This window comes from Lupinus angustifolius, chromosome LG07 (genome assembly GCF_001865875.1).
Source record: "Lupinus angustifolius cultivar Tanjil chromosome LG07, LupAngTanjil_v1.0, whole genome shotgun sequence".
Lineage (NCBI taxonomy): Eukaryota > Viridiplantae > Streptophyta > Magnoliopsida > Fabales > Fabaceae > Lupinus > Lupinus angustifolius.
In genome coordinates, this window is record NC_032015.1 from 2455939 (window position 1) to 2468965 (window position 13027).

Below are 13027 nucleotides of genomic sequence, written 5' to 3' on the forward strand. Positions count from 1 at the left end.
TGAGAAAAATAATAATTGACATACATCACACATTAGTTTATTCCTTTCCCATTATGCATTTTTCTATTAAATATGACTAGAGATGATGTGTTTTTATTGTCTCCATGTAACTTCTTCTCCCCAGTCCCCACCTTCAACATAGATGTGACATCATGGATGATTTAGTTTATGGCAGACAAGATGCAATATTTTGGGTAAGATCACAAATTCAGAATTAAAAGATTAACAGTATCTATGGTAGATCTAATATTATAATGTTATAAACTTCAACATTCATATCCAGACATATACAAAGAAGGTATATCTATGATCCATGAGTTATTAAATTTGGGTGTATCTATGATCTATGATCTATTAAATTTAACACTAAGTTGAACATGGACCCATCCTTGTTCTGCATTGTCATTCCTACACCATAATGGCCTTAACCTTACCCCACACACACACAACATGATTTTTTGATGTGCTCTAACACTAAAAGCATGCATTTCCCCAATGCACTCCCTTCCCCAGTTCCACACAACACCAAACACAACAATCCCACTAATCTCACACACTATTTGTATTCCATGCAATCTAGATTTCATTCCCAATAGGGTTTTGTTTCTTATCATTGGAAACTATAACATACCCATTTGCAGCTATAGCCCCAATATTCATTTTTTAACATCTAGGTTTGAAATAGCAACTACCCACTTTCAGATTTCACCTTACTCATTCATCATGTTTAGTTTCTGCAACTATAGTAAATTCTTCATCCTTTTCTTATGCACCGTTATCAACTACTTTACTTCTTGAGTTTGAAGCTTATTCTGTTCATCCCACTTCCAATTTTGGAATTTCCACTTTTAGGGTTCTTCCCCCCCATCATTCTATTTTTATCCAATGATGAAAAAAATCACTTTTTGACCACAACCCAGATTCAAATTCATGCCTCTGTGCAATTCATAGCACCCATTACCCCAAAATCTGACCCCCTTTTGTATTCCACCTATGCCTAGGGTTTCAGAAAACAGAGATGGATCTGAGACAGAAACCCTAGTCCCCAAAATCTTAACCACAATCATTGGTTCCTTTCCTTATTTAGCACCACCCACCACCAATTCCTCCCTCAAGAACATGTTCCCAATGAAACGCACCGTTCCATCCTTATTCTGGCTTCTCCTTCTCGTTGTCTTTGTTACCACTGCTACCTATTGCGCCATGGTTAGCAGAGGCTTAATCTCTATTGATCTCAAATCCAAAATCCTGATCCAAGATCCAGAATTCTTGTTAAATGTCACGCTGCTGAAACACGCAGCAATTGAAATTGGAGAAGAGCAAACGAAGCAGGAGATACAGAATCTTCTGGATGGAAACTTCGGTAGCCAAGCACGCCATAGAACCTTTGTCTCGTGGCGGCGATTCATCCACCACGATGTTGATAAATCCTCGAGGAATGTGAACCTTCCAGCAACACTGCGTTCGCCACTGTTTTATCGGTACTGGATGGATTTTAGGAAGGTTCTAAATGAGTGGGCTAGGAAGAAGAGGTTCCAACCTGGGATAATGTTGGATTTGACTCGATTGGTGAAGGTTCCGGTCGATAGGCACAATGGACTTTTTGATACCGGTGAACGGAGATATGCTTCATGTGCTGTTGTTGGGAACAGCGGGATTTTGCTGAACAAGGATTATGGGGGTTTGATTGATGCACATGATGCTGTTATAAGGTTGAACAATGCAAGGGTTGATAACTTTGAACACAAGGTTGGAAAGAAAACTACCATTTCATTTGTGAACAGCAACATTTTGCATCTATGTGCAAGAAGGGAAGGGTGTTTTTGCCATCCTTATGGTGCTAATGTCCCAATTGTTATGTATATTTGTCAAGCAGTGCATTTCTTGGATTACACTGTGTGCAATTCATCACACAAGGCACCCCTTTTGGTAACTGATCCTAGGTTTGATGTGTTATGTGCTAGGATTGTGAAGTACTATTCTTTGAAGAGGTTTGTGGAGAAATCAGGGAAAGGTTTGGAGGAATGGGGTAATGCTCATGATGGGGCTTTCTTCCATTATTCTTCAGGAATGCAGGCTGTGATGCTGGCTTTGGGAATATGTGATAAAGTTAGCATCTTTGGGTTTGGGAAGTCGACTTCTGCTAGACATCATTATCATACTAACCAGAAAGCTGAGCTTCATTTGCATGATTATGAGGCAGAATATGCATTTTACCATGACCTTGTTGATGGATATAAGCCTATTCCATTTCTGTTGGACACGTTTAAGGTTCCTCCTGTTGTTTTGTATCAATGACAGTGAAGTAGTGCTGCTGATTTGAATGGTGGAACGGTTAATTTTGTTGTTCTGTCATATCTGTTTGGATTGTTATCTTAATGTTATATACTTGTGAAATGCACAGATAGTGGAAAGGAATACCGATTTGAGATTCATTTTTATATTCTCAACTTTTGTACTGTTCCAAATGTAAAAGCCTCAAGGCAGTTAAGTGTAAATTTTTTGGTGAAATTAATACACACTTTGATCTTTGAATGATTGAGCATCATCCCATCTATGATTTTTTTACTCAGATTGTTTCCTCGATTCTCTTTATTGAGGTGATTTTGTTTTATTAAGAATGATAACTTCCTTATTTAAACTAAAGTGTTTCAATAGGAATTATAACATTCATTTTATCCCTCACAGTTATAATACTTATTGTAGAGGAGTATTATAACTGTGAGGGATAAAATACAAAATATCTTTGCACAAGAACTAAAGAATTTACAATTTACAGCTTGCACAATTATTATTATTTGCTATTATCAGTTATCTTTGCAACTTATAACATGCTTCTTCCATTGAAATTATGCAGGCATCTTAATATCTGGTGGTGCATTCCACCAGGATAAATTTCATATTGGCTTAGGCTTTGCTCAGATTAGAAGGGATTTACTCGAGGTATTTTGTATTACTCTGGTTACAGCTTAAGACTTTTTCTTGTTAAGAATTGCTACTGATATAAAACTGATATGGTAGTGTCTAGTTAACACAGAGCTGTAACAACTTTCAGGTGAATCAGGGCAAATGCAAGCTAATTATTTGTTATGGAAAATCAATAGGTTTTAGTTGTAGCTTATCCATGAGAGGCTTCAAAAGAAAGACATCATTGTATCATTTATTCTAACTCATCTTTTCATTCCTACTGAGTAGCACTTAACTAATAACACTAACATGGTGCTAATCCTATGTAAATGCACTCTGTTGCTATATATACACCCTTTGATATATAATATACATCAACAGATAACGATCTTGTACTACAACAAGATGGTTTTGGCTCACATAAAGTTCATTGATTCATCATTCTTGATCCTTTCCCTCCGCCGTGTCCATCACAACATCTTCTCATCATACCTAACTGCTACCAAATAGCTTATGTGTACCTGTTAACAAAAGAGCCAAGAACAGCTTAATGAGCTTGTTCAAAAGTGATTTTTCTGGATTGGAAGTATGGCTTGTACTTATATCTGGATTCTCTGAGGCAACTATTTGACCACAAGGAACTTTTATGTCAATTTTCCAAACAAAGTGCTCTGGTTCATTTGTTTCCTTCTTCCCTAGACCCTTCACTCCAACCTTCTTTTCTTCCAAAGATGTTGTATCCTGTCGTATTCAACACCATTACTAAGTGTAAGCACAGACTGTTTTGAGAATCAAAATATATGCAAGGGCCTACGTCGGGTGGGATTTTGCAACTCTGATCTCATTTCCCAGAGAAGCAATGGCCAAAAGTCCAAAACCAAGAATCCTTCTGGTCTGTGCACCGCAGTAAAACCATATCTTGCAGCCTCTGCTGCAGCATCAGAACAAACTATAGCCTTCCCAAGTTGTATATTTCTTGGTTGCACATGACCTTCATAAAATTTGCAACCAGAGGCTCAAGTTTACAGTGTGTTGTTGCTATACCGAGCTTCCGAAGACCGAATGCCCCATGTCTAACCTCAACTCCATCATCCTATGCAATGCCGCAGGACTTTCTTTGTTACAAGAGGTCTCCTGAACTATCATTAATCATTTATGAGCAGGAATAGATGTAGTGTACCATGTCAATGGGGTAAAACTTCAATGGTTTTTGTCTGGAACTTCTTATCCCTTTCCCAAGGCTAACTCATTTCCAGTTACTTCCTCAAAGAGCCTGGCAAACTCTTTCAAAGCATTGTCCTCATGGGACCACAATCAGTTGCATGATACAGTAGCTGCTCCGAATCAACATCACTAGTTTAGTGATATATGTCATATAAATGTCAATATTTTTTATTTTTAATTTCAGATTTAATTTTAAGAATCAACATTGACAAATAATTAATTTATAATATGGAACTTAAAAAAGGTTACATGTTCACGTATAAAATAGGTCATCTAAAATATTCAATTTTCAACATATTTTATCTTAATATTTTTTTGTACTATTCCAAAATCACCCATATGACTAAGATGACATTCATTCGATGAGATAGATACTTTGAGAGTAAACATCTGAGACAAAACAAAGTAAGTGTTTTGCTATATTTGACATTTTATGAACAAAACAGAAAATGATTATATCATTGAAACATGAGACATTTCAGGTCCAAGTAAAATGTTAAACCTACAAGAGCATGACAAGACATTAATTCATTTCCCCCAAGTGCTTTTTGCTTTGGTCAAGCCTGCCTCAAAGGAATCCAAATTTCAAACTCTTTCACTTTCTCTCACCAAAAAGAATCATATCTGGTGATAAAAGTTGTTGTTTTTATATTTACATTGAAGAATAAAAATATCATATCAATTATATCATTCTGTTTTTCATAATGTACTTGTATATCCAGTACTTGAAAGGATGCTAACTCCTCCCTCATGTGTATATGAAGATCCTTCTAAGTTCTAACTCATGATCTCTTTGTCAAATAATCATGCATAATCACCATTTTGGAGTTTTTCTTAGCGTATAATAATCTAAATTAATGTGAATGACACAAAGACTATGCTAATCATAACCAGTTCGGATTTTATATTTGGCAATTTAATCTGTAGCTACTTCATATATAGTAGTCCTTCTAAATAATCCATATGTGACCAATCTAATAAGCCTTTTTACGACTCATTTTCCCTCTCACATAGTATTTGGTGTAAATGTATGGGAAAATTGGGGATGATATGTTAATTAAAGCTAGGTTCAACACAAGCACTTTAGATTGTTCCTTACATGAGTGGTTGTTAATGGGAGTGATAAAGTAAAGAATAGAGTAAACAACGTTATGGTTCGAGTTTCATTTACAATAAAAATACTAACATGAAAGGCTAACATATTAGGATGTTAGGATGGCATTAGTTACCATTTGTTGATAATTAAGATTTCCCTACTATTTGATCTTACAAATCCGCTATTATTAAATAAGAAATATTAATGTAGAATATTAAGGTGGCAGTATAATATAAACTTATATAGCAAGATCATATAACAACATAGCACTATCGTAATAGTAATGTATTAGATAATGAGTATCAACAGAAGCAGATTATTATCTAAAGTTTGACAAAGATCTTTAACAACAGTGAGAAGTCCTTAAATGAGGGTTACAATTTAGTAATGAAGCGGATAAATTTTCTCACCTGAAGAGGACACAAAATTCAACATGATATAAAACCTACTCTCTTGCTATGAGAAGAAAATTCATCTGCTTCATCACTTGAGGCAACCACCTTATTAGTTAAACAAAAAGGCTAAGTAGCCCAAACCTTTATACTATTCTTATACCTCATGCATCAACCACCCAACATGTGCTCGGTAACAAACCACTCCCTTTGTTTCAATGCCTTAGCAATTGTTGAGAATTTTTTGTTACTGAGCACAAGCGTAGTGACCAAGCTCTACTACAATTATAAAAACTATACTTACTCGCTATAATTATTAAAGGAAAGCTATATAGAATGTTAGCTAGATGATTGTGTTATGAACCACTTCATGATCTTCATCAGACCCAGTAATGCAATCAAATTCTTTAAGAGAATTAGGACGTGGGTTATGACCCTTTCCAAAGGATATAATGTGATCCTTAAGAGACCTCTTATGCTTGAAGTCAGAACCACATGTGCAATACCACAACTTGCCACAGTTCTTCTCATGAGTCCTCCAATCACCTTTGACTGCAAATGTTTTGGCACATTTTCTGCACGTGAATGGTTTTGTGCCATGCTTTCTTTTGTAGTGGGTTTGGAGTGTCCTGAAGTCCTTCAATGGCTTTGCTCTAGGGTGGTTGATGTTGTTCTTGCAACCTTGTGCACAACAATAACATGGTAGCCTAAGCATTTCAGCTGGTTGTGTTCCTCTAAGTGAGTTTAGTCCTTTCCTATACTCGGATCCATGCCCCCACATATGCATCTGAAAGTTAATGGTAAACATTGGTATTAGTATTCTAGTTCGAGTTGGAAAAGAATTCTCTTCGGTGCCAAAGATATAAGTTGTTTTTTTTTATACTTGCATAAGTATAAAAGTAATATATCATTATATGTAAAAGATAAAAATTGTACTTGTGCATCCTAACTTGTTTGAGTTAGAGTACATATTAGTTTCTAATGGGTTAAAAACTTGATTAAAGTTAGTATATAAAATAAGTAATAAATGATGATAATGTGACAGGGATATGATACTAATTCGTTGCCACTGTCATAAGTAATTGTGAGCCTTTATTGATTGGGTTTAAGAAGTCAAATTCTGTCAAAAGCTCTACTAGCCCCAGGAATGAAGTGTACATCTATCTTTAATGCCCAGTGTTATTCGTTCAGCTTAAGTTGATGCCTTCTCCATAACTTTTCATTTTGTACCACAAATGGTTTGTGTTATAAAAAGCAAAACTTGTATAACAGTTAACAATACAAATGTATAAAAATCATTTTCTATCACCATCTGTTTAAAATATGAAATGTGATTAAAAGTTAATGTATTTCCAGACATACATATTATAGAAGTAATTTTTATCTTTATCAACAAAGTTTTTCATTATACAATATAGACATTGAACAGTCAACTAGAGATAACAGTTATATGAAAATACATAGAAAAACTAAAAGATTTATATTCATATTATATTTTTACCGTTAAAAATATACTAGAAAAATAAAGAGGAGTATACCTGGTTAACATGTTTAAAAAATTCAATCATACATCAAATACATTTGAATAGCAACTAAACCATGTTGTTTGTTTAGTTGAATCAAAACTTTAGTTTTTTTCATACTAATTGGTGTTGCGGCCAATTATAGTATAAACACATCATCTACCTTGATTAAAATTAAAATAATCAACTAAATTAGGGATTAAAAGTGTCTAAAACAAAAACAAATAGATTGGGAAAGTACAATTAAAATTACTTATACTTATGGTTATTAAAGTTATATCTAAGCGTAATTTCTAAATGATCAAAATTATTCTCCAGGTATCTAAATATGTATTTCTTCATTCAAATTTTGTACCTGAATTGAAGTAAGTTAACCTGTGAACGTTCATGATTAATTTAAATGGAATAAAGCATATTTATGGACTTCTAGATTGATTTTTACCAGTCAAGAACTAATGACTATCCTTGTATATTTCATAAGAACGGTTAGTTAATAAAAAAAATCAAAAAAAGAAACAAATATCTCCCCATAGGTGCACTAGGATTTCTTCTTAGAGCTTGTGTAGATTATGTTACTTCTCCTATGCTATTCATGTTCAGGGGATTTTAACCCTAAAGGACAAAAATAAGAAGAAGATATAAGATTACAATTTCTCTTTGTAATCTTTGTGGGGTGAAAACGGACCCTTTTACTAAAAGGTGACAGTAATCATAGAGGGATAACAAGCCATATATCTACCACAAATTTCTTAGTTAGAAGAAAAGCAAAAAGAAAAGGAGGGTCATCAAAATAATTGGTCATGTTTTCACTTTAAAGCTCAATTACATGATTCGTATCTTCTTAATGATTATCTTCAATATCATCATTATCATGTAAAGTATCTAGCTAATTCATTTTGGGGTGGAATATGGGCCTTAGGGAATTCAAATTAAGAGCGGATACACATTTGCTAGTATAAATTCTGTATGTTTGGAAGAAAAAATGCAACATCAACTGCAAAACATTTAGAGGGTTAAGTTATCTGAGAGATTATATTCAGTAAGTAAAAGCCAAAAGAAGGAATTTAGGAAATTAACAAGTTGGGTTCAGTTGGATATATAATTAAGGATAACTTCAAGTGCTTAGCAAGCCAAATGAATTAAATTAGCATAACGTATAGTTGTCTGAATTATAGGATAGAAGTTCTTAATCATATTTCTTGAACACCTACTCTTTGTTAACTTATGCATTCCCATACGGTGATAATTTAATTTGTCTATTTATTAAGGGTACTTACACTTTGTAACAGAAGCATAAATAAGCTATAGGATATATATATATATATAATACATGTTGTTATACCTGCATGTTGTGATAATAAGTAGAGAAGCAATTACTAACCTGCATGTTGTTATATCTATTGAAGGTCTTGCTGCATATGTTGCAAGCAAACTGCATCGGTCCAACAAGTATATGTGCTGGACTTGGTATCCAAAACCTTCTCTCTGAGCTCCCATGGAAGTTTGTTTTTATCAAGGTATCTTCTTCTTCTTCTTCTTCTTCCTTAACATGGAAAACCTTCTTCTTTTCATCAGGGTACTCATGATCAGTAGTAGAATTACTATGAGGCAATCCAATATGCAAAGTCACAGTCATTTGTTCCACCTTCTCTTCATTTACCTCAAAACCCTCCATTTTTAGGTCTTCTTGTGAGGGCTTTCCACTTAAGATGGGCAAAAACTGGATAGTTTCATGGTCAAGCTCATTTTGAGTCATAGAAAAAGGAGAAGATATTGATGATGATACTGTGGGAGTTTGATATGAAGGAGAGGAATTAGATGGTTTTAGCCATTCAATGAAAGTTGGGGAATGAAGGTACAACTTCTTGTCCTCTACAATATTGTTGCATTCCCTCAAATCCATAACTCTTCAGACAGAGAGAGAGAGAGATCCAAGATGAGTGAAATTCTGTCCTCATAAGGAGCTATATCCATACTTTATGAGAGAAAGCCTGCACTTATATGGGTGTTCAATGAAAGGAGGTTTGTAATGTCTATACACCAATACAGAATAACCTATCATATGGTTATATTATTTTTATTTAAGAGTCATTGATGATTGAAAATATAAATGATGCTATGATAGTATAATTTTATTTTACATTATTAGTGAATACATTTTTTTCAATTATTTGATATTTTATTTACCTTTTCCCTTTTTTCTACCCCTTACTTTCTCCTTTTCCCCTCTTACTTTTTGTTTGTTTCTTTTGTGGGATAGAAAGAGAGACTTATTGGTGGGGATAGAAAATGATTTGCAAAATAGGATTCTCCAATTATTACAAAGAATCCTAGAATATGGTTATATGATAGTATAATTAATAACATAATAAACTTTCTCCCCACAATAGTTATCTCTGGCTAAGGAAAAAAGTCACTTAAATACAAAATAAAAACAGGAAAGAGTAGAATTTTGCCAATAACAAATATTTGGATAAAAGTTTATGAATGTCGTTATAGTATTTAATATTAACTACTTTCTTTAACATTTCAACATCATAACTTAAATATGTGTTTGCTTTTCTCAAATTTATTATTCTTATATTATTTCCACAGTACTTACTCTTCTAGAAATCCAAGAATGGAGCTTCCCAAAAGGAAGCATATAGTATTCTTTTTTTATAAAACAGTATCATTCGTTTAAGGTGTAAGATAGAATTCATGGTTGATTCAAAAAAATATTCCGTAATTGTAGGATGGGTCTTGGTGGAGCTGAAAGATTAAGGGGTCACATATATAATATTAATAAACAATAAATTATAGTTAAAACTACTATACGGATGAGTTATATTAAGCTTTTTCCTATAGGTCATGATTAAGTTCATGAAGTTTTTTCAACACAGTCCACCGTTCATGAATAAATATAATTAGTGGAATTGAAATTATCTTGGTTGGGAATTGGGATAGCTAACCCTAAAGTCAAAAAATCAGAATACCCACATTAGGGCAACTGCAACACATTTTTTCCTTATAATGGACTTATTTTTCATATATTTATTTCTATTGCTTTAAATATCATATTTTAAAAAATAAAAACAAAAAAATAACTGCCTAAAAAGGGGGAAATACAACAAGGTTGTACCATTGGTTATACAGGAAAAAGAATATTTTAAACAAAAGTTGACAATTGATGAAGATAGGAAAACTCTTTATTTATGAATGATTGTCATTTATAACTTTCTTACATCAAATTGAATGAGTGATGATCCACTTACTTTAAGAGTGAGTTTTTAACCTTACTTTTTATCTTAACCATCAATTTTAGAAAAATTTAATTGTTTAAATAAATGAGTATATATAAACCATTAGATATTCATAAAATTAATAGCTAGAATGAGAAGTACGTGGATCCGTCCTCTACCTGTATTAGTAATTATTCAACAAAAAAATCAAAGCTAGGCGAAGCGTATAATGTAGAGTTTGGAGCTAGGCTTATTAATTGCAAAAGTTCAAATGTTGAAGGTAGTGGAAGTTGACATCATAACCTAACATTAGTGGTAGGTCAAGGACATTAGTGGCATACTTCTAACATATTCCAAAATTACAATAAGATCAGGAGGTTTATTTAGTTAACAAGAAGGACAAAGTCCAATTACATAAACACCAAACAAATCCATTAGCATAACTACTTTCTCACTACACAATTGTATAAAAGTGTTGTTCATCATTCATATATATATATATATATATATATATATTACTTTTATCTAATAGTTTTAAGAGAGACAGTGACAATAACAAAACTCTCATAATATTAATTAATACATATTAAAAAAAGTTACATGTGAGATATATAATTATAGGTTGTGTTATTGGTATTTGGAACTATCTATTTAATTCCATATTAATTAATGATAATGCTAAAATTATGATTATATAAGAGGTATATGAATAAAATTTAGAGTATCAAAAAGATTATTTTCTAATTACATAACTAAACATTATTGAGTTAAATTTGAAGGACTACAAATGTGTATAATAAAATTTTCCGTACATTACAGTTTTGAGCCGTTGGGATGGTGAATGGAAGAATACCAACCAGAGAATATGAGACCTAAAACCTTTAGAAATTAAAGGGCTTAATTGGGTCTTAGTGTCTTGTCCTCATTGTACTTCATTGAATATTCCACATTCTAGTATATTTTCAAATTATAAACTTCACGACTTCAAAATCTTCATCATTATTATGAACCTCTCAAGTAACTACCAATTTGAAAAGGAAAAAACAAGATAACTCAATTGTGCTTCAGTTAGTGTGAAATGAGAATTTTCTAGAACTATGTTACCAACCCAATTTCATCCGATTGATGTGTTCATGTTCTAAGTGATACCAGTAGAAGTCATGCTTCTTATTATTTATTTTTGTTTCATTATAATGTTCATTCGTAGTGGTTACATTTGATTATATAATTTTTTTTGTAAAAATTAAAAAGTTCAAGGGCAAAATAGGAAAGTGAAATTATATCATAATAGTTACATTATGTTTTCGCTTTATATAGCATATATATATAAAATATAATGTTAGAGATGTGATTAATATGTTGCTGGTGATTACATATGATTATATGATTTTTTTATATAAATTAAAAGGTTCAAAGACAAAATAGGAAAATGAAATTATCCATTTATATATAATAAATTAAACAAACTTATATATTTTATGAAATATAAAAACAAAATGCAACAGATTATATTCATTCTAAATAATCCTTTTAATTTTCCACACATAACCTTTTAAATTAAATTATGATCATGTTGTTTAAATTAATTTTTATATACTTAACTTCATTTATGATTTCAAAATTTCTCTTCCACTTTGAAGCAACTTGCATACACTTTTAGAGAGAGGATGAGGTTTTTTCCACTTTGGAAACATTGGTAGTGGGCCCTCTAATATTAAATGAGAGATGCAAATAAATACGAAAGAGTATGGGTCGGATTCGACTGAGTAAGGTTTATTCCTTACTCAATCCTAAATATTGATTGAGTTATTTTTTTGAACTCGAATTTGACCTATATCCGGACCCATATGGCAGTCGGATTACATTTGAAATCGAACTTGACCCTAGATCTAATTAAATATAATGCATATAATTTTAGATAAAAGTTATACATGTTATTGACATATTCAATTATATATGTATTTATATTGTTAATAATGTGTATATGGCGCAAACATTAGAGAACGAATGGTAATTTCAAACAGTGTTATTATTCTATATACAATTGAATAAACATCATACAAACATGATGAATGAGTGATCATAATCGGTTAGACTGAATTATGTTTGTCTATTACTCGATCCTATATATTGATCATGTCTAATTTTTGAATTCAAACCTAACCCTAGACTTAAAGAAATCTAACCATATTCGGGTCCAATCATGATCAAATCAAACTAGATGAACGAGGAGGCTCGAGTCCTTCTCAACCATAGTGATATATGACTTTTTTTAAGGAACCAAAATTTAATTATGTTTGAATAAAATAATGTTCTAATTACCAAACTTTTTCTTTATCTCATATTTAAGTACCATCAAGGATATTAACATTGATTGAAGAGGAATAAGAGGAATTTAGTTAAAAAAATATTGATTTAAAATTAGCTTGTTGTTAAAGTGAATAGCTAGTAATTTCTTTTAGATTTTGGGCCGATTCTGTCGCCTACGAACAAGTGACTGTTCATAAACTTTTGTTGTCAGAAACAAACTATGTAAAATCAAAAAGTATTTTGCATTTCGTTGCAAGTCTATAAAACAATTTTAAGTTGCAATGTTATTTTGAGTTCTTTATACATAAGATTAAAAAAAAATATTTTTTATTACTATGAAACTATACTCTCAAG

General features: G+C 32.1%; 2 protein-coding genes across 2 annotated transcripts; one reads left to right on the forward strand and one right to left on the reverse strand.

The window, feature by feature from the left end:
• LOC109351714 (beta-1,6-galactosyltransferase GALT29A-like) lies at positions 400 to 2557 on the forward strand. The gene has a single exon (XM_019593280.1). The coding sequence runs from the start codon at positions 994 to 996 to the stop codon at positions 2296 to 2298; it is 1305 nt and encodes a 434-aa protein (XP_019448825.1). The 5' UTR covers positions 400 to 993; the 3' UTR covers positions 2299 to 2557.
• Positions 5512 to 9123, reverse strand: LOC109352802 (zinc finger protein WIP3-like). The gene is made up of 2 exons (XM_019594997.1): positions 8524 to 9123; positions 5512 to 6406 (listed from the first exon to the last, which is right to left on the reverse strand). Exons 1-2 carry the CDS (start codon positions 9043 to 9045, stop codon positions 5963 to 5965), a joined length of 966 nt encoding a protein of 321 aa, XP_019450542.1. The 5' UTR covers positions 9046 to 9123; the 3' UTR covers positions 5512 to 5962.